This window comes from Kogia breviceps, chromosome 5 (genome assembly GCF_026419965.1).
Source record: "Kogia breviceps isolate mKogBre1 chromosome 5, mKogBre1 haplotype 1, whole genome shotgun sequence".
Taxonomy (NCBI): Eukaryota; Metazoa; Chordata; class Mammalia; order Artiodactyla; family Physeteridae; genus Kogia; species Kogia breviceps.
In genome coordinates this window covers 147,902,580-147,928,975 of record NC_081314.1, presented here as the reverse complement: position 1 = coordinate 147,928,975, position 26,396 = coordinate 147,902,580, and the positions used below count along the sequence as shown (strand labels likewise).

The 26,396-nt window shown below is 62.0% G+C and overlaps 1 protein-coding gene across 3 annotated transcripts; it reads left to right on the top strand.

The window, feature by feature from the left end:
* The first annotated feature begins 999 nt into the window (after positions 1 to 999).
* On the top strand, positions 1,000 to 25,880 carry LOC131757386 (ICOS ligand). 3 transcript variants are annotated; one of them, XM_067035221.1, is made up of 10 exons: positions 1,000 to 1,284; positions 3,516 to 3,591; positions 4,029 to 4,168; positions 7,346 to 7,431; positions 16,327 to 16,367; positions 17,259 to 17,624; positions 18,316 to 18,597; positions 20,603 to 20,767; positions 21,723 to 21,758; positions 22,667 to 24,549. In XM_067035221.1, exons 1-10 carry the CDS (start codon positions 1,201 to 1,203, stop codon positions 22,675 to 22,677), a joined length of 1,287 nt encoding a protein of 428 aa, XP_066891322.1. In that variant the 5' UTR covers positions 1,000 to 1,200; the 3' UTR covers positions 22,678 to 24,549. The 3 variants fall into 3 exon arrangements, with proteins under 3 accessions (XP_066891322.1, XP_066891323.1, XP_058920792.2); XM_067035222.1 differs by lacking the exons at positions 3,516 to 3,591; positions 4,029 to 4,168 and having other exon boundaries at positions 1,053 to 1,284; XM_059064809.2 differs by lacking the exons at positions 1,000 to 1,284; positions 3,516 to 3,591; positions 4,029 to 4,168; positions 7,346 to 7,431 and adding an exon at positions 14,775 to 14,960 and having other exon boundaries at positions 22,667 to 25,880.
* Positions 25,881 to 26,396: the final 516 nt, after the last annotated feature.

The following is a 26,396-nucleotide window of genomic DNA, read 5'->3' as shown; positions in this document are numbered from 1 at the left end:
GAGTCCCCTTGAGATGTACAAGACTGTGCCTGTGTGGAAGAGAGAGCCCGTCCGGGTGCTGTCCCTTTTTGGGGACATCAAGAAAGGTGGGTGCGGTGATGTCTGAGGACTGACGATGGAAGATGGGTCTGCCTGGAGCGAGACTCGTGGGGGATCGGGGAGTGGGCGGTGGGCGGGGTCGGAATGTCCCCTATGTTTGCGCTTGCTGCCTGTTTGAGGCTGGTGACCTGAGGGTCCTTTTCAGGAGGGGAGGGGGCTGCAGGGGCGCCTGGGGCTCCTTCCTTAGGCAGGGATGCCTTGGAAAGAAAATTCACGTAGCAAGATGGTGGGTGTGAAATGCTGTAGTGAGGGCCATGGGGCCCAGGCTCTCTGCCTAGGACGGCCCTGCCCACGGCCACCAAACCTCAGACACCTCCACATACCTGGCCACCTTATAGGGCTGCCCCACCCCTCGCAGGGCTCCCCGCACCCTCCCTCTCTACCCAAATCTCCCAGATTGCCCAGGCTGGCCACGTGCCACATTCCAGCCTTGCCTGGGTGTCTTGCCCCTCTGTACCCTCAGCAGACCCCACCTGCTGGTGGGTGCCCTTGCAAATCCTATGGATTCTGCTGGGCCCGGCAGATGTAAGAAGAATCCATGAAAATACTCCTTGTCTCTGGCCAAATGGAACGGTGCGGGGGTGGGGGGGGGGCGTCCACCCCGCTGCTGGCACTACGCCCCATGTCTTGTGTAGCGTGGTCACAGTGGCCTCGTGCACACCCGTGTTAGGGACCTGGGGGCTGAGACGCACAGAGTGGGCACGGCTTTCCCCTGAAGGAAGCCCATGGCCTCCCAGCCGTCAGGTCCCTGCCCGGACGATACATCCTTAGTTCAGTTGGTTAAGATTCTTTCCGGGCGAGAGCCCAGGCTGCAAACTCCCCTGCAACCCAGCCGTTGCACACAGCTGGACCAGGTGACATCAGCACGGACTTCCACCACCCAGTGGTTTCCTAACCCAGAGAGCCACATGGCAGCCAGGAGGGCCTGGTTTTGCAACAAACTGCTCGCCTTTCTGAAATCCGTTCTCCGTGGAGTTTGCTTGCCCCTGCCATGCGGTTGAAAAGATAAAGTCCGCTTGCTAACGGCGGCCCTTTAGTTCCACATGGGGTCAAAAACCAGCGTCAGCCCTGTGTGTCCCCTTCGTTCCCCACCCAGAGCTGATGAGTTTGGGCTTTTTGGAATACGGTTCGGCGCCGGGAAAACTGAAGCATTTGGATGATGTCACCGACGTAGTCAGGAGGGACGTAAGTACTGCTGTGTTCCTCCAGGCACCAAGGGGGAGAGCAGACTGGGGGGAGGGGTGCGTCGGGGGTCAGGGACCGGACAGGAGGAGGAGGGGGCGTGGCAGCCCGGATGCTCTGTCCCCAGCAGGGCCCACCTGGGGGTGTCGGCCCCCCGCGGGGGGAGAGCTGAGAGGCGTGTCCGTAGCCCCCCGCTGCCCACCGCCCAGAGGAGAGCCGTTGGCCAAGCCTCCTGCCCGACTGCTTTGCAATCCGAGGGGCCCACCCCACCACCTGTGATGTGCCGCCCAGGGCGGGCGATTCCTCCCCCCACCCCCACCCCCTAAAATGAAGAGCTGAGTCTCGAACACAGCCACCCCTGATTGTTTGAAAACATTCTCCGAGCGCCGTCATGAAATGTTCTGGCTCCCTCGAAGGCTATTTCGTGCTGTCCTGGACGGCGGCCTTGGAGGAAGGGCCTAAAAATGACTCAGCAGCTGGGCCTCGAGCCCCGCTGATGGGAAAGGGCCTGGACGCCTCCTCTGTGGCCTCAGGGCAGGAAGACCCGGTCCGTCACCCGCTCGCCCACACAGCCTCTCACAAGAGAATTAAAGCCCGGCAGCCATGGGCACGGCGTCAGAGGGGCCGGAGCACTGGCCATAGGAGGTGGCAGCAAGGAAGCTGCCAATGTGGGGGGGCCCGCTTCACCCCCCGGGGGCCGGCAGGGCCTCTCAGCTCTGCTCCCCGTCTGGCCGGGGCGCCGTGTCCCAGGGGCCAGCCCTCCTCTCTGGCTGAGACTGGAGACGCCCCCTCCTCCGTCACCCTGGCGTCTGGCCTGCCCCGAAACCCAGGACAGCCCTCTTCTTGCCCCTCGGGCCCCTTCGGACGTCCCACCAGGAAGCGTTTCTGGAGCCTGCGCCCACCCGCACCCTCGTCCCAGGCCCCCCAGGGCGGGGTCCTCCCTGCCAGGGCAGGACGGTCAAGGCCGGACCGGAGAGTGACACGGGCCCTCCCCAAGTAGCGGAGCTGCAAGAACAGATCAGACATGGAGGGGCTCTCGCTGGCGCAGCCGAGGGTCTAGACGCCCCCTCCCGTAATGAGCTTTCGCGTGTCAGGGGTGACAGTGGCTCACGTGTGCCATCATCACTCGGTTCCCCAGCGCCCAGTCCTGCCTTCGCTCCTTTATCGCGAGGCCTGTAAAATGGGCTTTCCCACCCTGCAGCCCACCCTAGAGACGGGGGTGTCCGGCTTCCACGTCTACGCAGCCACGCCTGGCTGCGGGTTTCGGGGGGTTTAAAGTGCACACTGGCGGGTTCTCGGGGACAGCGGGGGGTGTTCCCTCTAAGACCTGGCTTCCTTCACGACCTTTCCTGGGGTCATTTCAGCAGCCACCTTCGTGTGGTGTTGGGGTGCGGGTCCCGGGCCCCCAGGCCACGCTCACCTCCTCCGGCCCCCGTGCCCCCTCCCTGTCCAGACCCGCTGCTGTGCTCGCACCAGTGAGGAGGCTTCCCTGGAGCCCGCTGCCCAGTTGCCACCAGGAGGGCCTGGGTCAGGGTCAGAGCTGACTGAGACGGGGCACGTGAGGTCAGGGGCACGTGAGGCCGGAGGCTAACGTCGGGTGTCGGCTTCTGTTAAGTGACTTGGGGAGGGTCCAGGGAAGCCACGTCTGCTCTGGACGGGCTGCCGTCAGAAAGCCAGGGATCAGTGTTTGGGTCTCTCCGTTGTTTTTCAAGAAGAGCGACACGGGCTAGAGTCTCTAACCGGGTCCCTCAGTCACCGGGGCTCCTGATGGGGGAAAGGAATCCTCAGCGTCTCAGCTCAGGTGGGATTGCATGTAGGGGCCGGACGGGGCTGGGGGGCGGGGGCTGCAGCAGGGGCGGCTCGCGCTCCCCGGGGAAGGCTGCCTGCCGCCCGGCGACCCATCGGGGCCTCCACCTGTATTTCCCAGCAACACACAGAATCCGCGTGAATCCTTGGGGGCCCCGTGTCACCCTCCCTGGAGGGTCTGTAAGGGCCACGCCCGGCACGAAGGAATCACCGCGCTCGGGTTCCCAGGGCTCTGCGGAGGGCCGGCCTCCCCGAGATGATAGAGAAAGTGGGGCTCCCTGCACCCCCTGAACCAAGGGGCGGGTCTGACCACCCCCCGACCCCTTCCGTGAGGGTCAGCCTGAATCACACGGTTAGACAGAAAAGGTGCCCGGCCCGGGGGCGGGGGGAGCTCTCTGCCCTCCTGAGCCGCCCGCATTCTCCCGCAGGTGGAAGAATGGGGCCCCTTCGACCTCGCCTACGGCTCCACGCCCCCGCGGGGCCACGCCTGCGACCATCCCCCGGGTAAGAGGCCGTGGGATCTGCTCAGACTCCAGAGCCTTCTGCCTGCCGCGCCCTCCCACGCAGCCCGGCCCTCCTCAGGGAGGGCAGGAATCGCAAACTGTCTGCGTTCTTAAAAAAAAAAATCAGCTTTATTGGGGCATCAGAGACATACGTCAATCGTCCGTATTCAGTGTGTACAGCGTGGTGGGTTTTGAAGCGCGTACCCCGTGAGCCATCACCACAGCCAAGACAGCCAGCGGGGCCGTCACCCCAGGGCGGCCTGGCGCCCCTCCCACCCTGTCCGCAGGTGTGTCCCTGCGGGGCGTGGCCTGGCCTCCCGCGCCTGCGCACCTGCGTTGTCTCCACCCGGCCCACCTGTGTCCCCACCAGAGCCCCGCCCTTGCGTCCCAGGGCCCTCCGGGCAGAGCCCAGACCCACCCGATCGCTCCCCACCGCAGCGTGGTACCTGTACCAGTTCCACCGCATCCTGCAGTACGCGAGGCCCCGGCCGGGCAGCCCCCAGCCCTTCTTCTGGATGTTCGTGGACAACCTGGTGCTGACCGAGCGCGACCGCGTCGTGGCCACTCGCTTTCTGGAGGTGGGTGCGGGCCGCGGCCTCCCCGAGGGACGCTGGGGGCCCCCGGGGGGCACCGCTCGGGCCCCGGCCCCGAGGCCTGGGTTTTCAGAGTTCACAGGGCCCACGAGGGCCGTCTGTCTCACCACTGAGGTCTGAGCAGTTTGCACCGCTCTGGATGAAAGATCCCGCCACCTCGGGTCACGCCCTTCTCCTCCCCGCCACCCCATCCGTGCGCACGCGTGCTCGCACGCGCACACACGCGCACACACTCCCACGCCGCGATGCGCAGTGCGTCGGTCGGTTACACGCACACACACTCAGACCCATCCCGGGGCACCGACAGCCTTGCTGTTTCTGTCCTCAGGCCCAAGGCCTGACCATTAGAGCAGCCACTTCTGGACTCAGTGACCGGTTCGTCCAGGGCTGACCGGGCCCGTGCCTCCCAGCTGACCCCCACACAGGGCAGCCCCGGGCCAGGCCCGGGGTCCCCGCAGTGAAAGTCTCCCGCCTTCCCCACTGCACTTGTCTTCGGGTCCTTGGCCACCTCCGGGACGTCTTCACAAACCGACACGTCTGCCCGCCCCGCTGCCCTGCGTCGGGCTTTTTTCACTTAACCGTTACCTTGGAAATCGTTCTGTTGGAAAAGTACCTTCCTCACTCTCTGTTTTGACGTACGTGTTTTGTTTTGTGCAGTTTTACCTGGTATGGATGTGAAAAATGCCCTTTTAACCTGTTCCCGGGGACAGTTGGGCTCTTTGCGATCTCCTGCTCTTGCGAACAATGCTATGAGGCGGGGGCGTGAGTGGGGACACCTGCGGGGTGGCTTCCGGAAGTGAGGCCGCGGGGTCCGTGGGCCGTTTGCAGGGATGCTGCCACGGCCCTGGGAGGGTGTCCGCGCAGACCCCGCGGCGGCCGGGCTGCCGTGCCCCTCGCCTGCCCGCGGGGTGTCCCCGGCTCTCTGCGCTCCCTCGCCTTGGCTCCCAAATGGCCTGTCTTCTTCCCTCCTATGCAGTGGGGATTTTCCATTTTGTATCTTACTGGTTTGATACTAGGAACTTGATCTCTCTACATTAATTTAGCTTCTGCTGCCTTCTTGGATTACTTTGTGGATGACAGTGGTTGACAGTTGATTCAGTTAGACCTTCTAGGTATTTGAGCGGATTATCTGCAAGTCATGATAGTTTTTTCTTTCTAATTTTGTATCTCAGACACGTTTCTCTTGTCTCACGTTGAATCACAGTAGTGATGGGACATGCCGGCCTGGTTCCTGACTTTCACGTAAATGTTTCCAGTGTTTCTCTTCTAAGCTGATGCTGACTTTGAGGTTGAGGTTGATAAATTTCACTATGTTAAGGAAATTTCAGAAGTTTCCCTTGATTTCTATTTTTTGAGCCATTTTTTCAAGAATAATTGTTGGATTCTGTCAAATGTTCTTTTTTACGTCTATGGAGATAATTAAATTCCTTCTTTAGATTATTAATAGGATATAATATACTAATAGATTTCCTAATAGTGATCCGTCCTTGCATTCCTGGAAAATACCCACTTAGTCGTGGTGTATGGCTGTTTTGACAGATTGCTTGAAATCTGGTGAACTGCATTTCCTGTAGGATTTTTTCTTTGACAAGCATGAGAGAGGCAGGTGTGTGAGGTTTTCTTGTTTTGTGCTATTTTTATTGGGTTGGGATGTCAATGTTAAGTTTGTTTCATAAAAATATTTTAAAACTTGACAGACTTTTCCTGTGCAGTTGCCAGCATTGCTTGTCGTTGCCATTGTTTTAAAACGGGAGCAATTCTTCTGTGGGCACTCACCTGTTAAGATTTTCAATCTTTTCTGAGGTCAGTTTGGTAAGTTATGTTTTCCCAGAATGTCACCCATTCAATTAAAGTTTAAAAATCATTTTCATAGGGTTGAGCAAAGTGGCCTCACGATTCTCTTACTTTCTTCCGCATGAGTGGTCATTTCTCCTTTTTAGGAAGCCTGGAATTTTAAAATACTGACATGTCACCACATATCAGCAGTCATGATGAGGCTTGTAAGGGGACCTGTTTACTGAAAAATCTATGAATAGTAACCGTGAGTCCAGACAAAAAGCACAGTCTCCAAACCTGGGTGCCAGACGTCAGCAAACTTGGAGGACAGCAAGGGTACTGACTCGTGATCGTCTTGTGGGCACATCTGGTAGAACAGAACTGGTCCCAAATCAGAAGTAGAGGCAAAAAAGAGACCTTCCTGCCGGTGGCAGGCAACAGCTAGACGTGCCCAGTACAGGACTGTCTCTTTCTGCCCTGTGCCTGATAGTACATCCAGGTGTGAGCTCTCCTCCCGGCCAGGTGTCTGGACACGGGAGGAGACTGATGTGTCCAGGGACGGTCAGACTTGGGAACGGTCCACGTGGGCCCTTCTGCACACCCCACCACTCCGAGTCCGGAGATGTAGAGTTCGGGCCACCTGGTTGGGTGTTGGGGACTGGATGACCTCCCTCCTGCCACGACTCCCCCCCAGCCCCTCCTTCCCTGACCTTCCGGTGCTTTCTAGGGCGACTGCGGCCCCAGGATCCAGCCACTCCCTTGGCTCCTGTGGGCATCGTGAAGCATCGGCCCTTTAGGAAACACTGCTGTAGGTCCACAAAGCCTCTTATCTGCCTGAGATGACATATCTCTTGGCTCAAAGAGCAAGGACTTCTTTGTCCTTCATGGGAATCCACCTCTGCCACGGAGCAGGCGGGGAGTCCCTGGGCCAGTTGACCTGTGGGAATGAAAATAATCTACCAGTTAAAAGGTCTAAAATAATATCTCGGGGGCTTCCCTGGTGGCGCAGTGGTTGAGAGTCCGCCTGCCGATGCAGGGGACACGGGTTCGTGCCCCGGTCTGGGAAGATCCCACATGCCGCAGAGCGGCTGGGCCCGTGAGCCGTGGCCGCTGAGCCTGCGCGTCTGGAGCCTGTGCTCCGCAACGGGAGAGGCTGCGACAGTGACAGGCCCGCGTACCACAAAACAAAACAAAACAAAACAAAACTCGGCTTTTTTCCTTATAAGGTGATTTATAAGAAAAAAGATGTGATGTGTAAGCAATGTCGACTGGGAGACATAATCAGTCTAGGGGGGCCAGGACGCTGTTCTGGGCTCAGGCGTGGTGGCCACGGCGGCTGAGGCCTGTGCGTCCCCCCAGTTCATAGCTGACGTTTTTATCCCTCAGACTGACCCGGTGACCATCCAGGACGTCCATGGCAGTACCATCCAGGACGCCGTGCACGTGTGGAGCAATATCCCCGCCGTGAAGAGGTATTTCCTGTGCGTTTGCGATGATCCCTGGAAGCTTGGAGGGACGCCGGCCGCCTCGGGTCCAGCAGGGAAACAAGTCTGAGAGTGTAAGAGAGCGGAGGGTTTTCTACACAGAGCCGTGCCCGGGGCAGCCTCTGTGCCCAGGTCAGGGGCCGCCCCACAAATTCTGGACAAGCTCAAGGTCAGCGGTGCCCCCTCTCCACTTCGGGGACCTTCTCCCCGCTTCTGCACTGGTGCCTTCTGAGCCTCTCACCTGCGGACGAACCCCTGGACGGGAGCCACGCGGCACGTGTGCCCCGGTCCCGGTCCTCCCCCCCACCAGGCTCCGGGCACGTGCCTCGCCCCGCACAGCCGCACGCTCCCAAGCACACACTCGCTGTCTCACGGGCTCACACTCATCTCACACAAGCCCACATCCTCACGGGCACCCCACTGTGTGCGTTTGCGCCGCACCGAGCTTCTTTCAGCCCCTCGAACAGGCCTGCCTTGGGCTTTCACACACACACATACGCGCACACACACGCGTTCGTGCACGCACAGACAGGCACACACGGCCCTCCGTGCTCCTGGAACATTCTCAGGACCGGCGATTCTCATGCGCGTCCCCTCGCCACCCCTGCACCCCCACGGCCCTGGTCCGGCCACCCGCCGCCCCAGGCAGCCTTTCCACTCCCGGGACCCTGCCCTCCTCCACTCTCCCTGCCACACGCTGCCCCCCGGAGCCCTTGAGGAGAAGGCCGTCTCCTCCCCCAGGCCCCACGCGCCTGGCCTTTGCCCTCGCGCTGGACCGACGCTGCCCGCGTCTTCCAGGACGGTAAGTCAAGGGTCCTCCTCCTGACAGTGCCTGGAAACTTCTTTTCACCACGTCACAGGGCCAGCCTCCTCCCCGCTCACGCTGTGGCGCCCACCAGGCCCCCAACCAGGACCGTAGCGGGCAGGCGGGGAGCCAGGCGGGGCAGGTTCCGAAACACTAGCTTTTTGGAAGACCTGGGGGTCACCCCACCTCCTCCATGGCCGCCTCCCCACGTCTCTCCCCCCCGGAGGAGGGTGGCGGGGCCTGGGCCCTAGGAGCGCAGCAGGTGCTTCCCTTCAGGCTCACGTTGTCTCCGTCGCCAGGGAGACCCCCCTCACTGGAAGCAGGGACCCTTTTGCTGGGATGACGGGCAGCTGCCTTCAGACAGCCTCGGCCTCCCTTGGACAGCGGAGCTGCCCCGAGGAGGCGGCAGGGAGGGCACCAGCAGGGGCGCTGTGGGTTCCTGGCACCTTGGCCGTGGCCTTCTCCACCCCCCCAAACTGAGCCGAGAAACGTCCCCCGAGTCCAGCGAGGTGCCAGGTGCCACGTCCGCGAGACTTGAGTCCCCAGGCTTGCATCACATGACGAGCGGGGTCCCTGCTGCGTGGCACCCCGGCACAGGCCGCCCGGAGCCCACGGGCAGCCAGCTCAGCTCGGGCGCGGAAGAGCCCTCCGGAGGGCCACGGAACATGCTCGACCAACCTTGCCCACGAGTCCCGCCCTCCCTTCCCCGTGGGTCTGCTCCGTGGTGGCCCCTCCACCCTGAAAGCGAGGCCTGCTGAGCTGGACCGGTGGTCTGCCCTTGGGGACCCTCTGTGCGCCCGTCTCGAGTGACAGGCCCCTCCCTGGGAGGCGTGTGGGAGCCGTCGTCCCCTACTGCCCAGGACATGCTTGTCAACCCTCCATGGGGTGAAAAACCCACAGAAGGCAGGCGGGGTCTTTCTCTCAGAGGCCTCGGGGAATCTAGCGAGACTGGCGCCCCCCAGCTTTCCAGGTGCCTCCCCTGCCCACCGTCTCCCAGGAGCCCTTGGGTGGGTACCAAGCCCCCGCTCTCCTTCACAGCAGGCATTCGGCTCTGGATTCCCAGGAGGAATTATCCCTGCTGGCTCAGGACAGGCAGAGAGCAAAGCCCCCGGCCCAGGGCCCAGCCATGCTGGTGAAGAATTGTTTTCTCCCCCTGAGAGAATATTTCAAGTATTTTTCAACAGAACTCACTTCCTCTTTATAAATGAGTCATTATACGTGAAAAAAAAGAAAAAGACTTTTCCTAGAACAAAGACAACTTTCATTACATTGTTTCTTTTTTCCTTTTCAAATTGTTATTTTATTTGCTTAACTTCAGATTTCCCATGGTCGCTACAGGCCCATCATCCCTTTGGGTCTGGAGATACAGGGCCCTGCTCCCACCATGGCCTTTGGTGGGAGGGGGCGAAGCCTCGGGTCTAACGGTGGACGAGACCCCGACATTATCGTGCACGTTGTGCTGCTGGAAATGTTTCTGTGTGCCAGCTGGGAGGTTAAAATATATTTATGATGATCGTTGTGGGCCATTTTTTTGGTGTTTTTGTGTATAAGCACAGCCTTTATTTCATTCTGTAGGACACAGGAAAGTATGTGAAAAAGACGAGCGGGACACGTTGTTATAACCGCGCGCTGCACCTGTGCCATTTGTACACGCAGCCGATGCCGTCGCGGCTGCCGTGTGCCTTGATGGTTAAAATCACCCACCCTGATTAGAGCCACAGGGAACATCCCAAACCTTTGCAAAGTGTAGATATCCACTCGGTCAGCCAAGTAGGACGGGCTGAACAGAGGGCACGGAGGCCAAGGCCGGGTCCACTCGTGAAGCATGCGACCTTTGGTCCTGCCTAACCCAGAGGGACTTGCTTGCAGAAGGCGGGGTCCCAGCTTGCCCCGGGCTCTGGTGAGGACAGGACCATTGGAGCATTGACAGAGCCGGCTTCAAGTCACGTGTGATGAATGCCAAAGGGGCCTTTCCAGGTTAACCAGAAAACTCCCCAAAGGGACCCAGACTCAGATAGGCACATAGATTCTGCTTGTCCTGGGCGTTACACTGTGACCTGGGGAAGCTTGGGACCAGTGCTGGTGCTGATAGTGGTTTGTGGAAGAAAGGTGGGGTTACAATTGGACTTTCTGAAGGGTGTTTTAAAAGTATCTTGAAATAGAAGTTGTGATGGTTAACTTTGTGTGTTGACTTGGCTGGGCCACGGCGCCCGGACATTTGTTCAAACATTATCCTGGAGGTCTCTGTGAAGGGTTTTCTGCATTTTACATTGATACTTAAATCAGTGGGCTGTGAGTAAAGCAGGTTACGCTCCACAATGCGCGTGGGCGCTGTCGTCTGAACTCATCTGTTGACCCTACCTAACCTAAGCTCCAAGGTGATCGCATGAGGAGGTTGGGCCTTTGAGAGGTGACTCCAAAATGAGATTAGTGCCCTTACAAAAGAGGCCCCAGGGAGCTCCCTCACCCCTGCCCACGTGTGGACACACGAGAAGCATGTGACCGTGAAAGGGGCCCTCACCCGGCCCTGCCGGTACCTGATCTGCCACCTCCAGCCTCCAGAACTGCAAGCAGGACATTTCTGTTTATAAGCTGCCTAGTGGGTGGAATTTCATTATAGTGGCTGCATCAGACTGAGACAGTCCCAAGCCATCAAAGGCCTAATCTTCCCTGAGCAAGGAGGAATTCTCTCCAAGCACAACTCTCCAGCTGGCCAGCTCACCCTGCAGGTTTTGGGTTAATCAGGCCTCCATAACTACATGAGCCAATTCGTTGAATAAACTATCTCTCTTCCTGTCTCTCTCCCCCCCCTCTCTTTCTCCCTCTCTCACACACACACCCACACACCCCGCCCCCCACCACACACACACACCCACTGAGAGCCCTGGCAGATAGAAACAGCTTCGGCTTCACGAAGACCTTCTCTCCAGGCTATACAGGAGGACGATACTGGGCTCTGATGTCGCAGGTCTCCTGTCCAGGGGCTAAAGGTCTGTAATGAAACCAAGGTCATGGCAGCCCCAGAAAACACGGAGGGCCAGTGGGGACAGGAGCATCTGAGCACAGATGAGACCCTCCAGGGAGGCCAAGCTCTGGGACCAAACTGACCACAGAGACAGGCACTCGTGCCAGCGGTTGACGGGATAGGGCTGGGAACAGCTGCTTCCACCCAAGGCAGCCAGCGCCAAGGGGCCCCACCTGCCAGCGTCAGCTCTATGTCAGCCTGCTCCCAGGCGGGGCCCAGAGCCTCTCAACGCAGCTTTATATCTCCTGCTCTCTCTCAAGCACCTTGGCATTCTGCCTCTAAGTATTTAATCCCGCCTACAGAGGCCCCTTGTGACCCCCTGTGGTCATCTGACTGATGACCCCAGAAAGATGGTCCTGTCCTAAATCCCAGAACCTGTGAATGTCACCTTATAAGGCAAAAAAAGGACTTGGCTGCTGTGATGAGATGGAAATCGGGAGACTGTGCTGGATTACGTGGGATCCCGAAGGCCCTCGCCAGGGGTGGCAGAGGAGACCCGAGCCATACAGAGAAGGCCACTGCCGTGGGGACAGAGACGCAGCTGCAAGACAGCGGGCGCCCGGGGCGGGAGAGTCGGGAAGGACCCTCACCTCCAGCCCCCCCGAGAAGCGCTGGTTCAGGCATCCCGGCTCCAGAACTTGAGAGGGTGCATTTCTGTTGTTTGAAGCCCCGAGTCTGAGGTAATGGGGTCTTGCTTCTGTGTCTGCACCCAGAGCCTTCAATCTTCAGCACAGAAGCAACTCCGGCTTGGTTCCCAGGTTGGCCTAGATAGCCTTCAGGGTGGGCTTCTCTCTCCGCCGCCCCCCCCCAGCACACACCCCCGCCCCGCTGCCTGAGAAACAGTCACGGGTGAAGGGCAAGAGAGGAAAACCTAACCTCACCCGCAGGAAGCCTCCTGAGGGCTGTTCTGTGTGTTCATTCGTCCTGAAATCCTCTGTTCGTAAGCCACGTGCCAGTATTGGTGTGAATGCTTTATGTGTGTTCACTCACAATAACCACGTATCAACTTAGCTGCTTTATGAGGAAGACGTTATAACTATCTCACCACTTCGCAAATGGGGCAACGCAGGCACAGAGGGGGGTTACCAGTCTGACGTTCCTGGGGCTGGTCTTCTGCCCGCTCCCGGCGTGTCCCCCCCCCCCCCGCCCCGCGTCGGTCCTGCTCTGACGTCCCCTTCCAGCCCAGCTGCACTCCCCCCACCGCTTGCCTGCCTGCTCAACAAACAGCGCATTCGCTCTTGGGTGGGCCTGGCAGCAGAACTTGGCCCCCCGGGGTCCGGGGAGGGGGGCTGCCCAGGAAGCCAAGCCTGACGCCTTCCCCACAGCAGCCGGCCGCTCCGTGGCGTTCGCCCCCTGAAGCCCACCGCGCTCCCTCCCCCGCTGCCCTGGGGCTGTGCCCCCCCCCCCCCCCCCCCCCGCTGCACCATAGGGCTGCAGCCCTGGACGCCGACCGGGCACCTTTCCTTCCCCGCTCCCCGTGAGCCCACGCTGTGAGGGAGGCGTTAACCGAGCGGGGCCCTCCATCCCCCAGCACCGGAGGTTGCGCGTGGGGTCCACCCCTCCCGCTCCCCAGCACCGCGGGTCGGGTGGGGATCTTGGTGGGAGCGGACTGGACCCAGGAGGGCGGGAGGTGTCGCACCCAGCCGGTCCCTTGTCCCTTCCTCCTCACCTGCGGGTGACGCAGGCTTGGCCCTCCCCAAACGAGGTCCTCTTCTGCCAGCTGCTGCCAATCTCGGGGGAGGGGATCTAAGGACACCGCTATCATGCCCCCTCCAGCTCTGCTGGGCGTGATACGGTGACCACCACCCCCCCAAGCGTCCCGCTGCCTCTGTTCTAGATGCGGCGTTGGTTTTCTGGCTCTGGGGGTGAGCAGCGTCCTGAGACCCCATCTCTGATCTGATTTGCACCCGCGCCCGGTTCTCCTGGCCAGATCTTACTTTTCCTCCTGGCCCCCATCCTGCAACGCCTTCCCGATGCCCCCCACCCAAGTTCAGGCTGTCTGTGCCCTCACTGGACACTTGAACGGGAGTCCTGGCTGGGACCCCTGTCCCTTCTCCCCGCCCCCCCCCCCCCCCCGCAAAGGGAGGATAGATCCTGCCTGGCCTCTCTAAATCCCCTACCCCAGCCTGCAGCCTGGCCTGGGAGGGGTGAAGTCCCTGCGCTTTAGGACTGCAGGGCCCCCCCCCACCAGCGCCCGGCCACCTGCAGCCCCCATCCTCCTCCTCAGCAGCATCCTCGTCTCCCAGCCCAGCTCTTTTGCTTCCTTGTCCGGTTTGCTCTTGTCGCCACGGAAATGTCAATTTCCACCAGGCAGAGATTCTCTTATCTTAAGCTCTTCTCTTTAGTACTCACATAGGCCGTGCGTGGTAGGTGGGCACTAAATCTTTGTTGAAAGAATGACAGCATGCAGGTGGCTGGGGCCAGGGGAGCCCCCCGGGCTCTGCCCTCCCTTTACACCCTGCCTCTCCTGCTCCCCAAAGGCTGGCCTCAGCATCCCCATGAGCCTGGGCCACAGGACACACCCCTCGCGCCTGGTCCACCCGACAGAAGCCTCCAGACCCGAGGTGGGGTGCCTGGGAGCCCGGACCCTTCTGGGGACGTCCTCTCGCCTCATGGCTCCACCCGCTCACCTCGCCGGCACCTACCTGGCCGGTGCGGGAGGAAGGCGGGGGAGCACTGGCTCAGGTGGGCCTGCAGAGAGGAGGCCGTGTGGACTGGGAGGGCTGGGGAAGGAAGGAAACAGGGCGTTTGCCCCTAGCTCCGCGGCTTTGCGCCGCCTTTCCCACACCAGGGGAAAAAAAAAAAACAAAAAAGAGTGACAAGTCCCACACGCTCGGAGGAGCAAAGACGAACTGGTTTCCACGCGTTGGGCTTTTCAGAGCCTTTAACAGGCAAATATGCTGCGGCAGGTGGCCCAGGACTGACACAGGACGGGGCAGCAAGGCTGGCTGGGGGAGACTCGGGTTGGACTCTGGAAGGTGGAGCCCGCCGGCCTGCCTTCCCTCCTTCCCGCCACTCATTCATTCGTCCCTAAGAGTCGTGGAGCTCGGACTTCACCTAGCACTGGAGGGCCTGCCTGCGCCTCCGAGCGGAGGGAGGGCGGGAGCCCGGCTCTCCGGCCGCAGGGGCGGGGCAAGCGCAGGCGGGGGCGGGGCGCTTGGGGGCGCGGACGTTCTGCGCGCCTCCGGGGCAGCGCTGAGTCTCCACGGCCCCTCCAGCCGGGGAAGCCGTCCCGCAGCGCCCTCGGCCGCCCTCCTCCCCCGGCCCTTCGCTGCCGCCGACGTGCCGGGGCACCTACTGCACCCAGGCTCAAGGCCCGGCGGACCTGGAGCCCCACCCTGCCACCCGCGGGGCCCGACTGACCCCCTCTCCTGGGAAGGGCTGAGCTTTGGGGAGTCACTGTCCAAGCTTCCGTTCCCCCGCGCCGGGCCCGTGGCCAAGGCCGTGGGAGGGCCGGGCCGGGGGTGGGACCAGGGGCGGGGCCGGCACCGCGAGGGCGCTGAGCCGGCGACCCGCTCCGCGCCCAGAGCCTCCGAGGCGCGGCGGAGCGCAGCGAGTGCCGGCCGCTCCGAGGGCTCCCGCGGCCCGAGGGCTCCCGCGGCCCGCGGGCTCTAGTGCTCCGAGACCTCCCGCCGTCCGAGTTCCCCCGTGGCCCGGGGTCTCCGCCCCCACCATGCGGCCGAGGAGGTGAGCGTGTGCGCGGACGCGCCCTCTGGGCGCGGGGAACCGAGCCTGGAGGCGCAGCGGAGGCCTCGGGCTCCGGGAGGGGCGGCGCCGCGCGGGGCTGCGGGCGGCGCGGTTGCCTGCCGGCGCTGTCCCCCCCCGGCCGCGCGGGACGGTGACAGTACGCGGGTGTACCCGGGTCGGGGGTCCCTGCCGAGGGAGGGAAAGAGGAAAGCTGGGAGAGAAGACGTAGCGACCCACTCTCACTTCCCCCCACCTCCCCTCCCCTCCCCGCCCCCGGCGGGGGCCCAGAGGCAAGAAGGGTGTGACTCTGCTGTGCCAGGGTCGCTCTTATTTGCCTCGCATGCCGTCTGGCGCCCACCACTGGTGACATGACCCCCGCACGCCTGGGTTTTCCCCCTCCTGCCTCAGCAAAGGCAAACTGGGGAAGGTGCCGGCCAGCTGGTCACTCCTGGTCTCTCGCCAGCTGAGGGGGAGGCAACAGCTTTTTGTCAGAATGCCCCCTTCAGGGCGGTCTTCGCGTCGGCAGCCTGTGCTTCCCTTGATGAGCTGGTGACGTACCCCATCCCCAGGTGTCCCACACGCGCAGCCCCGAAGCCCACCCACCCCAGGGTCCCCCCCACCCAGTCTCCCCAGTTGGAAATGCAGGTAAAGACTGTTCCCTCAAGAACGGAAAAAGAAAATACTGCAGTGTCACAGCCAGCAGCCGCCCACAGCCCTGAGCAGGGGCCCCGTCTGTGCTTTCTCCTATGTGACCCAACGAGGAGTGGGCTGGGGCAGGGGCAGAGTGGTGACAGGTGAGCCAGGGGCCACCGCTGAGGCGTGCAGGGTACAGAGGCTCCCAGGCTGAAGGTGCCAGGAGCCTGGGAGCCACGAGAGGGATCTGCCGGCCCCCAGGGCTGAGCTGGCCACCAGATCTGGTTTCAGATTGATCACTTTCCTTCAAAAGGTTGTGCTGAGGGCCCACCAGACCCTGGCGGTGGCGGGGTGCATCTTACACCTTCTCTGTCTCTCAAACGTCAAATATCCCGAAAGTGTTTTTTTTTTTCCCGATTTTATACAATTTCTTAGACTCCATCCATGCCAAGCCAGGCCACCAGGGGGCTGGTGATCCCTCTCGATACCCTTTATCACACTCTCATAATTGCTTTGAGGGGTGTTTTATTAACTTGGGAGCTGGTCCCTCGCAGGGGCTGCCAGCCCCTTGGGGCTGGCCTGCTGGGTAGGGAGGTGTTGGCGCTGTCTCCTCTCCTGGAACCCGGGCTGGCTGTGGGTGTGCCCCACTGGGATGATGGCTGTAAACGGCCCCTGGCCCCATTTGGGAAAAGCGGGGCTCACCTGCTGCCTTTTCTGCTTGTTTTCTCCACAGTCCTGGGCTGTTCCTGCTGTTACTCTGTGGCCTGCGAGCTGGTAAGTGCGGACGGCGCTCCTGCGGGAGACTTCCAAGCCCTTCGGTGCTGAGCAGTGAGGACCGCGGGGTACAGGTGTCAGTGGGGCCCTCCCCGCAGCCCTGCTTGCTTTGCCAGGGGCCCTTGTGAGAAAGCGGGGCCCCCAAGCCCAGGGTAATGTGTGGCATTGAGAGCCACACAGGGGAGGGCTCAGCCAGACCCCGTGGTTCTCGTTTTGTGTTGTGTTTGGGGCAGGCAGAGTGCAGTTCCCCCCAAGTGTTTCAGAACCTCCGCTTTCCAGAGGAGCTGGGAGCTGGGCTTCCTGTTTCTCGTGACCCTTTGCTCCCCAAAGCCACCAGCTTCCAGAAGAGTGCAGAACGGGGATATGGCACCACAGTGGAGACTGAGACTTTGCCTGGCCTTCCAGCCCACAGGGCGACGGGTCAGGGCACGCGGCCACTTTCCCTGCTGGCATTTGACTGGTTATAGCCTCGCTGGGCCTTCTCCGATGGAGTTGCAAACACTACTCTGATGGTGTTGTTGAGAAGCTGATGTTTTCTTTTCAAATGTCTGAATTTTTTTTAAAAGGCTTTTTATTTTGAATTCATTGTAAACTCCCAAGAAGTAGCAAAAACAGTGAAGGGGCAGTCCTGGCTGGCTCCCGACACGATGACAGGAAACCAGCCCTGGCGATACATCAGAGCAGCTTACCGCCAGTGTCCGAATTTTTAAACTATTGTTGCTTTCCTATGTGCATCTTATTATTAATACATCCCTTTCCTACTGAAATGAGTCAGAATTGGGGTTTGAGTTGTGCAACCCAGAAGCTCCCCCACCCCTCAAAAGGGTGACTTCAAAGTTACGTACGAGTCAAGTGCAGAAGAGGAATTCTGTTCTTTTTGGATGCTTGCAGAGGTTCAAGAAGAAGAAGTCCGAGCGATGGTGGGCAGTGACGTCTGGCTCAGCTGCATTTACCCCAAAGGAAACAGCTTCGATTTAAATGACCTTTACGTTTACTGGCAAATCAGCGTGCCGGGCAAACGGAACGCCAACTCTGTGGTGACTTACTACCTCTCGGGAAACAGCTCTGCCGGCCATGGTAACAACCACTACCGGGGAAGGGCCCGGCTGTCCCTGGACGCCATGAAGCGGGGCAACTTCTCTCTGCACCTGCACGACGTCAGCCCCCGGGACGAGCAGACGTTCAGCTGCCTGGTGTTTCGGAAATCCTTAGAACTAGAAAAGATTTTGGAGGTCACGGTCACGCTAAACGTGGCAGGTAAGACGGAGGAGCTGCCGAGTTGATTCCATTCCAGCCTTACGTCCCGGAAGACCCGTTTCCTGTGGCTCCTTCACCCGTGTCTTCCCTTAAAGGAAATCCAGACCCCTCTAGCGGGCTTCTGTTTAAACCGCGTGCGCAGCTTAGGGGGTGGAAACATCGTTCAGCTCCTATGGAAGTTTTCCAGTAGCCGAGGTGCCTCCTTCCTCACAAGAGCCCCTAAGCTTGCTGCTCTTGCCTTGCAACTCTCCACTTCAACCCAAACTAGATGCTTTAATGAAATTAGGAGGGCGTGGTATAAGGCACTAAATGAGATCACAGTTGAGGGAGAAAATTAAAACCCCTCCACCAAGCTGCTCGGGGCACCGTTCAGTGGAGAGACGGGTGAATTGCCAGCTGACTGTGTCACTAGACTCAAAGGAGGCCGGCCCCCTTGGGGTGGGACGTGGGTGCTGGTCACCTCCCGCCCGGCTCATGGCGCCCCTATTGGTGGGTTGCGGGGGGGGGGGGGCGTGACTCTGGTAGATCGGGGCCTGTGCTGCTGCCCAGACCACAGCCTTGGTCCCGGCCCTGCTCCGGCGTCTGGGGCACGACGGCTGCCTCCCCGCTACCCTGACCCTTGGCGCTGTGTCCCCCCGCTTCTCTGACCTTCGGAGCCTGGCACCCCTCAGCCCGTTTCCCTCCCCTGCAGCGAACTACAGCACGCCGGTGGTCAGCGGCCCATCCCAGGACGAGGAGTTCACCTTCACGTGCACGTCCACGAACGGCTACCCGCGGCCCAACGTGTACTGGATCAACAAGACGGACAACAGCCTGCTGGACGACGCCCTGCAGAACAGCACCGTGTCCCTGAACGCACGGGGCCTCTACAACGTGGTCAGCGTCCTGCGGGTCAGGCGGAGCCCCACCGTCGACGTGGGCTGCTGCATTGAGAATGTGCTTCTTCACCAGAACCTGACCAGCGGCCAGACAGGTAAGGTCCCGGCTCTGCACGCTGACCCCGACCCAAGGCTGGGGGCTGGGGCTGACTTGGGGGACCTTCGCAGGTGGAAGACAGAGCCCCTGTGAGGCGACTGGGCAGCGGCTTCAGAGGAGGTGACAGGGAGAATCACCCGGTGACGGAGGGCAGGGCCGGCCAGGTGCTTGGGGTGCTGAATCCTCACACACCTGGTCGGGGGGGGGGGGGTCAGTTTCGGTGACCCATCTCACAGATGAGGGACTGAGCCTCCGAAAGGTCATGTAACACTTCAGAAGCTGCAGGCTGAGGCGGCGGCAGCATCAGGATTGAAGCCCCTCCTGCACAGCCGCCACCCCAGCTCTCTGGACGTGTGCCCCCCGGGAAGCCAGAACCCCTCCTCCGCCAGGGGGGTCCGGCTGGGCCTGGCTGCCGTCCCAGGCCCCCTGTGGAAGGGTATAGGCGGGTGACTCCTTCGTAGAAGCCACAGGCTCTCTCAGCCTGGGCGTCCCTGGCACCAGTGTTGAGACGCCAGGGAAGGAGGGGCAGGAGAGCTGGAGGGTGGGCTGTCGGGGGCCTGCCTGACGCTGAGAAGCCGCCGAGGCACCCAGCTGCCGGGAGCCGCCGTGCCCGGGCACTCGCCTTCCTGGAATGCAGGCGCAGCCCTGGGACTCAGCGGTCACGGTCTTCTGGCTGCACCAAAGGCCTCTGCTGGCCTCTGCGTCCCAGCAGGGCAGCCGGGTGCAGGGGAAGGGGCACGGGAGGGTCTCCTGGGGCCGTAGTCTCGGCCCAGCTGCTCTGGGGAACAACTGGGAAGCCTGTCAACCCCCGTCACCCCGCCCTGTGCCCAGACCCTCTGAATCAGCACCTCTGGGCTGTCCAGGCAACAGGACATGTTGAAAAGCTTCCAGATGGTTCTAAGGGGCGTGGGAGGCCTAGGCACTGTCTGGCTCACGGCTCCTTCGGGTTTCGGCAAACACGGGACCCTTGTAACAAGCTGCCCGGGGAGGTTATTGCTTGTCTGCCCGTGAGAACCACTCTCAACGGGCACGATGGTTGGACACGGGGCAGGAGGATGGGCCCCTCGTGCAGTGTCAGCGGGACGGGAAACGGTGCAGCCGCCGTGAAGAACAGTCTGCTGGCTCCTTAAAAAGGAGCACGTGAGCCAGCAATTCCACCCCTAGGCATGCACCCCAGAGCGCTGGAGACGAGAATCAAACAGATACTTGTACGTGAATGTTCACGGCAGCTTATTCACGATAACCAAAAGGTGGGAGCAGCCCAGGTGTGCGCGGGTGGACGGAGGGATGTGTGCGTCCACACAGCGGAGCGTTACTCAGCCACGAAAAGGGGTGAGGCGCTGACCGTATGCTGCAGTGTGGACGGGCCGTGCAGTGAGAGAAGCCAGGCACGGAAGGCCACCTAGTGTATGATTCCGTTTGTGCAAAATGTCCCGTCTAGGTAAATCCAACAGGCAGAAATTAGATTAGAGTTTGCCCGGGGCCGGGAGAGAGGATGGGAAGTGACCACTGATGGGTAGGGGGTTTCCTTTTGTGGTGGTGGAAAGTTCTGGAATTAGATAATGGTTTTGGCTGCATGACCTTGTGAATGTACTAAATGCCACCGAGTTGTTCATTTTAAGATGGTTAATTTTGTGTTGTGTGCATTTCACCATCATTTTTTTAAGCCAGCGATTAAGCTAGAAATAATTAAATTAAGTTTAGTTTAAAAAGCCAGGAAGACTGCTTCCCACCACGCCCATTCCCAGGTGTGGACCTTTAGTCAGGGCTGGGATTACAGGTCACACAGGTAGGGTGAGGAGGAGTGACATTCCAGGAAGAGATGAAGGCTCACCTGAAAGAGGAAACCCTTCTCTCCGTCAGATTTATAGCTTAAAAATCACAAAATACCTCTGGGAAAGTTTGGTGGATCAGTACTTCCCTTAGCGCTCTCTCCTTCAGGATGAAGAAACGCCCTTTTCCTCCTGACCCTGTAAGTCCTGGGTTACTTTCCTTTCCTGCAGAAATGTTCACGGGAACCAAGGACAGCATCACTGAGGACCCAGTGGACGACACCCAGGATGCGGTGAACCGGCCGGTTCTCAGTGTCCTTGCCGTGCTGGCCGTGGCCGTGGCCGTGGCCACGGGCTGGCTGTGCAAGAGGAGATGTCCCTACAGAAGCTACGCAGGTATCAGAGAAGCCCACGCTGCAGACGGTGCACGTTTATTTTGTTGGGGGTGAGGGCTGGCCTTTCCCAAGATGTTTACAAGCTCTGTGGGGTGCTGCTTTCACGGGAAGCACGCTTTAATAGTGCTCCCGTGCGTGAGGATAGCAACGCCAGACCTCCTGGGCGTGACCTCCGCCTCCGAGATCCTGACACAATTGTGCCCCAAAGGGAAGTCCGGTCTCTGGGTCTGGGGGGGACGGCGGACTCTGAATGTGGACGTGGTGTGTCTGTGGAAGCCGAGTTGCCTTCAGTCCCTCAAGGCCGTCTGTCCAGTTATGGCCAAGCGCAAAGACAGATCCAGAAAGTCTGGGTTTTGACCCTGTAAGACAAAGCAGCAGAACTCACGGTGGGGAGCAAAAGAGCCTAGAATGCGGACCCTGGGACCACCCAGGTGTCACAAGAGGGCCTGAGGGCTGGGGCCTCGGGGGAACCCCTCGGTGGGGGGAGACCAGCACAGTCTCCCCAGGTCGGCCTGGTGGTGGAGGTCAGCGGGCATCCCCAGAGGCCTTATGAACTAAGTCGGGCCCCTCCTGGACTCCCGGGAGGGTAGGGAAAGGGAGCGGCTGGATTGCAGAGCCGGTGCACAGTAGGGGCTCTGCCTGCCGGGCGGGGTTTCTACATATGCCGCCTGGAGCTTCCACCTGGTTGCCAATGCCATCTGCCCAGAAATACTGCCCACGGCCCCACTGCCGACCCAGGCAGGCCGCTGAAGGCCCTTGAGCATCTCGAAGCATTTCCCACCCTGACCTCTTACGAAGTCTCGTCCTGGAAATCAGGGCGGCCTGAGGAGCCCCTCACCCGAGCAGGAAGCCGGAGGAGCCGTGGAGTGTGGGGCACTGCTGAGTGCTGGGCCCCTGGGGTCTTCAGAGAGGCCCCGTCACGGCCCGCCCTGAGTGTTTCCGCTTTGTTCCAACAGGCGCCCAGGCTGCGAGGCCGGAGCTGGAGCTCACAGGTCAGTTTGCCAGGAGGGAAGGAGACCCGTGGAGGAAGCGCGGGTCCACGGGCTCGGGCGAGCTGGGCGCTCCACTCTCTTCTGTGCCCGCCTTTCAGCACGGGTGCTACTCGATGACCAGGAAATAGGCCTTTCCAGTTTCAGAGACGGTGAAACCCCAAGCGAAGGCCTGTCCCCCTGGCCTTCCTTGGCGTGTAAGCCCGTCCTCTTGCTGACATCGTGCTATGGGATTTTCCAAACGTGCAGCTACACGTACATGTTAGCAGAGAGCCTGGGACCACAGCCCCGCTGCCCCTCCACAGCTGCCCGGCCCGTCCTCCCGTTCTCCCTCCGTCTCAGCCCCACGGGGTTGAGACGGGGGGCGGGGCTCTCCAGCCAGTCCAGACCCTTTGTGCGGGCACCTCACCGTCCCAGAGCAAAGGTCAGAGTGATTCCCAGCCCAGTTTGGGAAGGTAGCCGCACGCAGGGCCTTCGCTTTCGGTTTCCCGCTGGCAGGTGCCTCGGGCTGCCAGGGCCTTCGTGGTCAGGCCGGCGGGCTCCACGCCTGAGGCCAACGACCACACCTCTGAGCCTTTCTCCACCTGTGAGAAGGGTCGTCAGGGGAGGGTGAGGTGAGCACGGGCCACGCGGCGGTGCCCGCCCACCTGTTCACCCAGGAGATTCCGGGGCGCGCGGCCGCCTGGAGCCGCAGCACATTCCCTCCCGAGGCCGCTTTCAGACGGGGCGGGCAGGAAGCAGCTTGCCGAGGAATCCGGGCCTGCTGACCTGACAGTCCGACGGGGCTCCCGTCTGCAGGCGTTTCCAAGCCTGTTTTCACCGTCCTGGTTCCTGAGGAGCTGAGGCTCCGCTTCCAGAGTGAGAACGAGCTGACTCTGTGCTCACGCCCCTCCCCCCTCTTTCCTTCCAAGAGCACGTGTGACGAGGGCCCCCCAGGACGTGCCTCCGGCGGGGACGTCGGACGGCAGCTTGAGACCCGACCCGGGCAGGCCGGGCAGAGGACACCGTCTGCGCCCGTACTGGGGGCTGCACGGACGCTGGGCCACTTGGCCCCGTGGGGACACGCGGGCGCCCCCCGGAAGGACCACGCCGACCCCGGGCGGCACGTGGCGGGCACTGCCCTGATCCTGGCAGCACTTTGAGAAGGTCGGCAACTCCTCGGGGATGCACGTGCCCCCGGGTAGCTGGGCTCCCCACCTTCGCTGCCAAACACAGAGCAGGAAAAGGGTTGTGACGGCTCCCTTGCCGCCACCGGCCCCCAAGAGCCTGCAGCGCTTCTCGGCATCCTGGACCGGACGGGCTTCCGAGGCCACTCACTCTCCTCCGGGACGAGCGGTGCCGGGCCGTGTTTGCTCCAGGTGCAGGGGCCACGTGCTGGCTCTGCTGGTCAGTCTCCTGCCCCACCTCCGCCCCGAGGACCCCGCGTCTGTGCACACGTGTCCCAAAGCACTGAGCGGGCGGCACCAGAGGACCCCCTGGAATTCATGTCCCTCCAGAACTCTCCCTGGGAGGAAAACCCGACCTCGTTTGTTTTGGTCAAAAGCTAGGTTTCCCTCCTCAAAAACACATTGAAAAAAACAAGCAACAACAACAAAAAAAAACAGTGGAATTTTGGGAGAAGGTCTGTGCTGGGCGGTGCAGCTGGGCACGGTGGCCCTAGGCTCAGGCTCCGCTGCAGGGAACAGGCAGGGCTGGGACACCCGTCTCCAGCAGACACCAGCGTGGACAGGTGACCCTCACAGTCCTTCAAACTGGGGCCGTGAGTTGGACGGTGGGCGGCCTTCCGGCCGCATGGTGGCCTTTCTTCAAACGCGGCAGCAATTCCCTCGAATCTTGCTGGGCAGCCCCTGCCGGCACCGTCACCCAGGGCCCCTCGCGGGCCTCCCCTGGTGACCTGCACGGTCGTGATGGAGATTTCACCTCACGTGCCGGGTTCCTTGGAGCCCACTGGGCGCCCTGGGCGACTGGAGTGGGGCAGTGGCCAAGTCCACGGAGGCGGCGGCCCGACGCCCTGACCCTGCCCAGGCGGTTTCCGTGTTGATTCCTGGATTGCCTCTAGCAGTTCACTGTTTCCAGAAGGTTCTGCAGAGGTGGCTGCTAGGTGACCCCGGTGGGCACGCCCCCCGGAAGCAGGTCTGTTGCCCCTGTGGTCATTCGGCACCGGTGGGCACGTGAGCCCTCCCCCCCCAGGCCCAGACTCGCAGCAAACTCGACAAGGCCGGCTCAGCGCGGAACCTGAGCCAACAGCGTTCCCAGAAATTGCGCGCATGCTTGTCTGTTTTTGTACCAGAGAGCCTTCATGTGGCTTTTAAATAGGTGTGATGAGGGATCCACACAGGCTTGAGCATGAAAGCACTAGAAGACAAGCGTGGCTCCTCAAAGAGTGACAGAAGGTGACTCGTGGCATCGCGAGCAGGAAGCCCGAGGGGCCCTTGAGAGCAGCAGGTGGGGTGCGCCAGCTGGTCGCAGGCCTGTCCCCATGACTGATGGGACACCAGGACGGGTGCGCCTAGGGGCCGCTCCGCCGTCCTGCCCGAGGCCCGGCCTGCAGACCCCGAGAGGCCCCTGGAGCTGGTCGGGGCCGGGGTCTCAGCGCGGCAGGACGGGGCAGCTGCAGGGAGGCTGAGTGTGCTTCCCGCTTTCCTATCAGAAGGGGTTGCCTTCCTGGGGAAGCGGCTAGGCCGGCCTCCCGCCCAGGCCCCGTGACGCGGCCGCCCGCGGCTCTCCCCGCACGCGCTTGCGGGCTCTGCCCGGACCCTGGGCTCCCGGGCGGTCGAGGCCACGCCCTCCAGGCTCCGGGCCCCGGGTCAGCATCTCCCCGCTGGGCCCCAGCGGACCCTCGCCGCTCCCTCCGGGCCACGAGGGCGCGCTGCCCAGCTCGCACGGCTCGCCCTCGGCCTGCCCACCCCGGCGGCCGCTGCTCGCTCCTCACGCTGCGTGGTGGGCAGTGAGCGAGCGCCACGTTTTGACGTTTCTGGAGGACGCAAGCAGCCGGCGTGCCTGCGTCTGGCCGCGTGGGTCAGCGTGCGCGCGGGCTCGGCCCACCGAGCCCATCCTGACCCCTGCCCCGCCCCGTCCGTCCTCACCCGGGTGGCCCCGCCCCCCAGGCGACATTGGCCAGCGTGGAGGCATTTGGTTCCCACTCCTGGGGGTTCCTACGGGCTTCTGACGGGTGGTGAGCAGGACGCTGCTCGACGTCCCACCACGGACGGGGACCCAGAGGTCAGTGGCCCCGGGGTGAGGATCCCGTGTCACCTTCCCGGGGAGGGCGGGGCAGCGGGCCGCGGTCCCCGTCCCCGTCGCACGGGGCACAGGAGAGGTGACTCATGGCTCAGGGCCAGGCCCGGGGAACGTTCCAGGCCAGGGGCCGGCCAGGCGCGAGAGTCCGAGGTGCTGGCACTGCCGTGGGGGCAGAGGCCGCCTGGCCGCCCCAGCAACCGGAGTCCTGGCCTCTGGGGGCCCCGTGGCCCCTGCCCCCAGCGCCCTGCTCACCGAGCTGCGCAGTGAACACCCATCGGGGAGGCGGAGCCGGGCCGGCAGATGGAGGCTCGCCTCGAGGGCAGGGGACAGAAGGGAAGTAGCAGCCGCGTGACCAGACCACCTCACCCTCCCGCAAGGTGAGGAGGCTGGAGCCAGGCTCTGCCTGCAGCTCGGACCCTCCCCGTGACCGCAGCCCGCAGCCCGCACCCTGGGGAGGGCAGCCCACGCTTCGGGAACCTCAGGAGAAGGCAGCCTGCTCTGCCACTGCCCGGCGCGGCCCCAGTGCTGTGACGCCGGCCGCTGGTCGGCGGCGGGGCCCGCACGCGGCTCCGGCAGTGCTGGTGCCGGACAGGCACACCCTGTGTTCCTCTCCCTCCAGGCCCGACTCTTCAGAAAGAGGGCGCTTCCACCGAGAAGGCAGCTTACGTGATGTGGGGCGATTCTGTCCTTGGTGACGGACGCCCCGCCCCACAGCCCAAAGGTCATCTGGGGCTGAAGGGGGTGGTCTTGCCCCCTAGGGTGGCCGTCCTGGCCCACAGCCGTCCTGCCTGCCCCGACGACGTGTCCCGGTAACTCCTCCAGACTCCCGAGTCGCAAGGGGAGAGCCTCTGTAGTTACTAGTAAACATGGCACGGTTTCCCTGAATCCGTGTCGGTCCTTCTGTCATCAGGGAGAAGCAAGAGGCTGGGGTCTTCGGCGTCAGGAGTTCAGGGGCTCGTCCCAGTGACCAGAGGCGCGGCCCACCCTGACCTCTGGGGAGGGGACTTCCGGCACACCCCCGCTGGGAGGGTACAGTGCACGTTTCCTGGGGGGTGGGGGGGGCCCCCCCCGCAAGACCGACATTGACAAGCTGCAAGGCCCGAGAGCTGCACAGGCCCCTGGTCAGCCAGCCCGTGTCAGGGCCAGACGCAGGGCCACACCGGATCCAAGGCTCCAAAGCCCCCGGTCTGGGTCTCGGGGGAGTGGCCAAGGAGTGTGCAGGCTCAGCCCCCCCCTCCCCCGCTGCCCTCCCTCCTCACCTTCCTGGCCCTTCTCTGCCCCTTACACTGTCGTGTGGCCTGAGCCCGGCCCTCCCCCCGCACCAGAGAGTGATTCATCGCCCAGCCCTGCTCCGTGGGCCTCCTGACCCCAAGCTCGCAGGTGCCCGAGGCTGCTGGGAGA

Bases quoted from the DNA above. Each gene is read 5' to 3' on its own strand.
- LOC131757386 (XM_067035221.1), top strand. From the start codon at position 1,201: ATGAGTTTGGGCTTTTTGGAATACGGTTCGGCGCCGGGAAAACTGAAG. The intron at 16,368-17,258 runs GTAAGTGCGGAC...GGATGCTTGCAG, and splicing joins ACTCTGTGGCCTGCGAGCTG to AGGTTCAAGAAGAAGAAGTC. The intron at 20,768-21,722 runs GTATCAGAGAAG...TTGTTCCAACAG, and splicing joins TCCCTACAGAAGCTACGCAG to GCGCCCAGGCTGCGAGGCCG.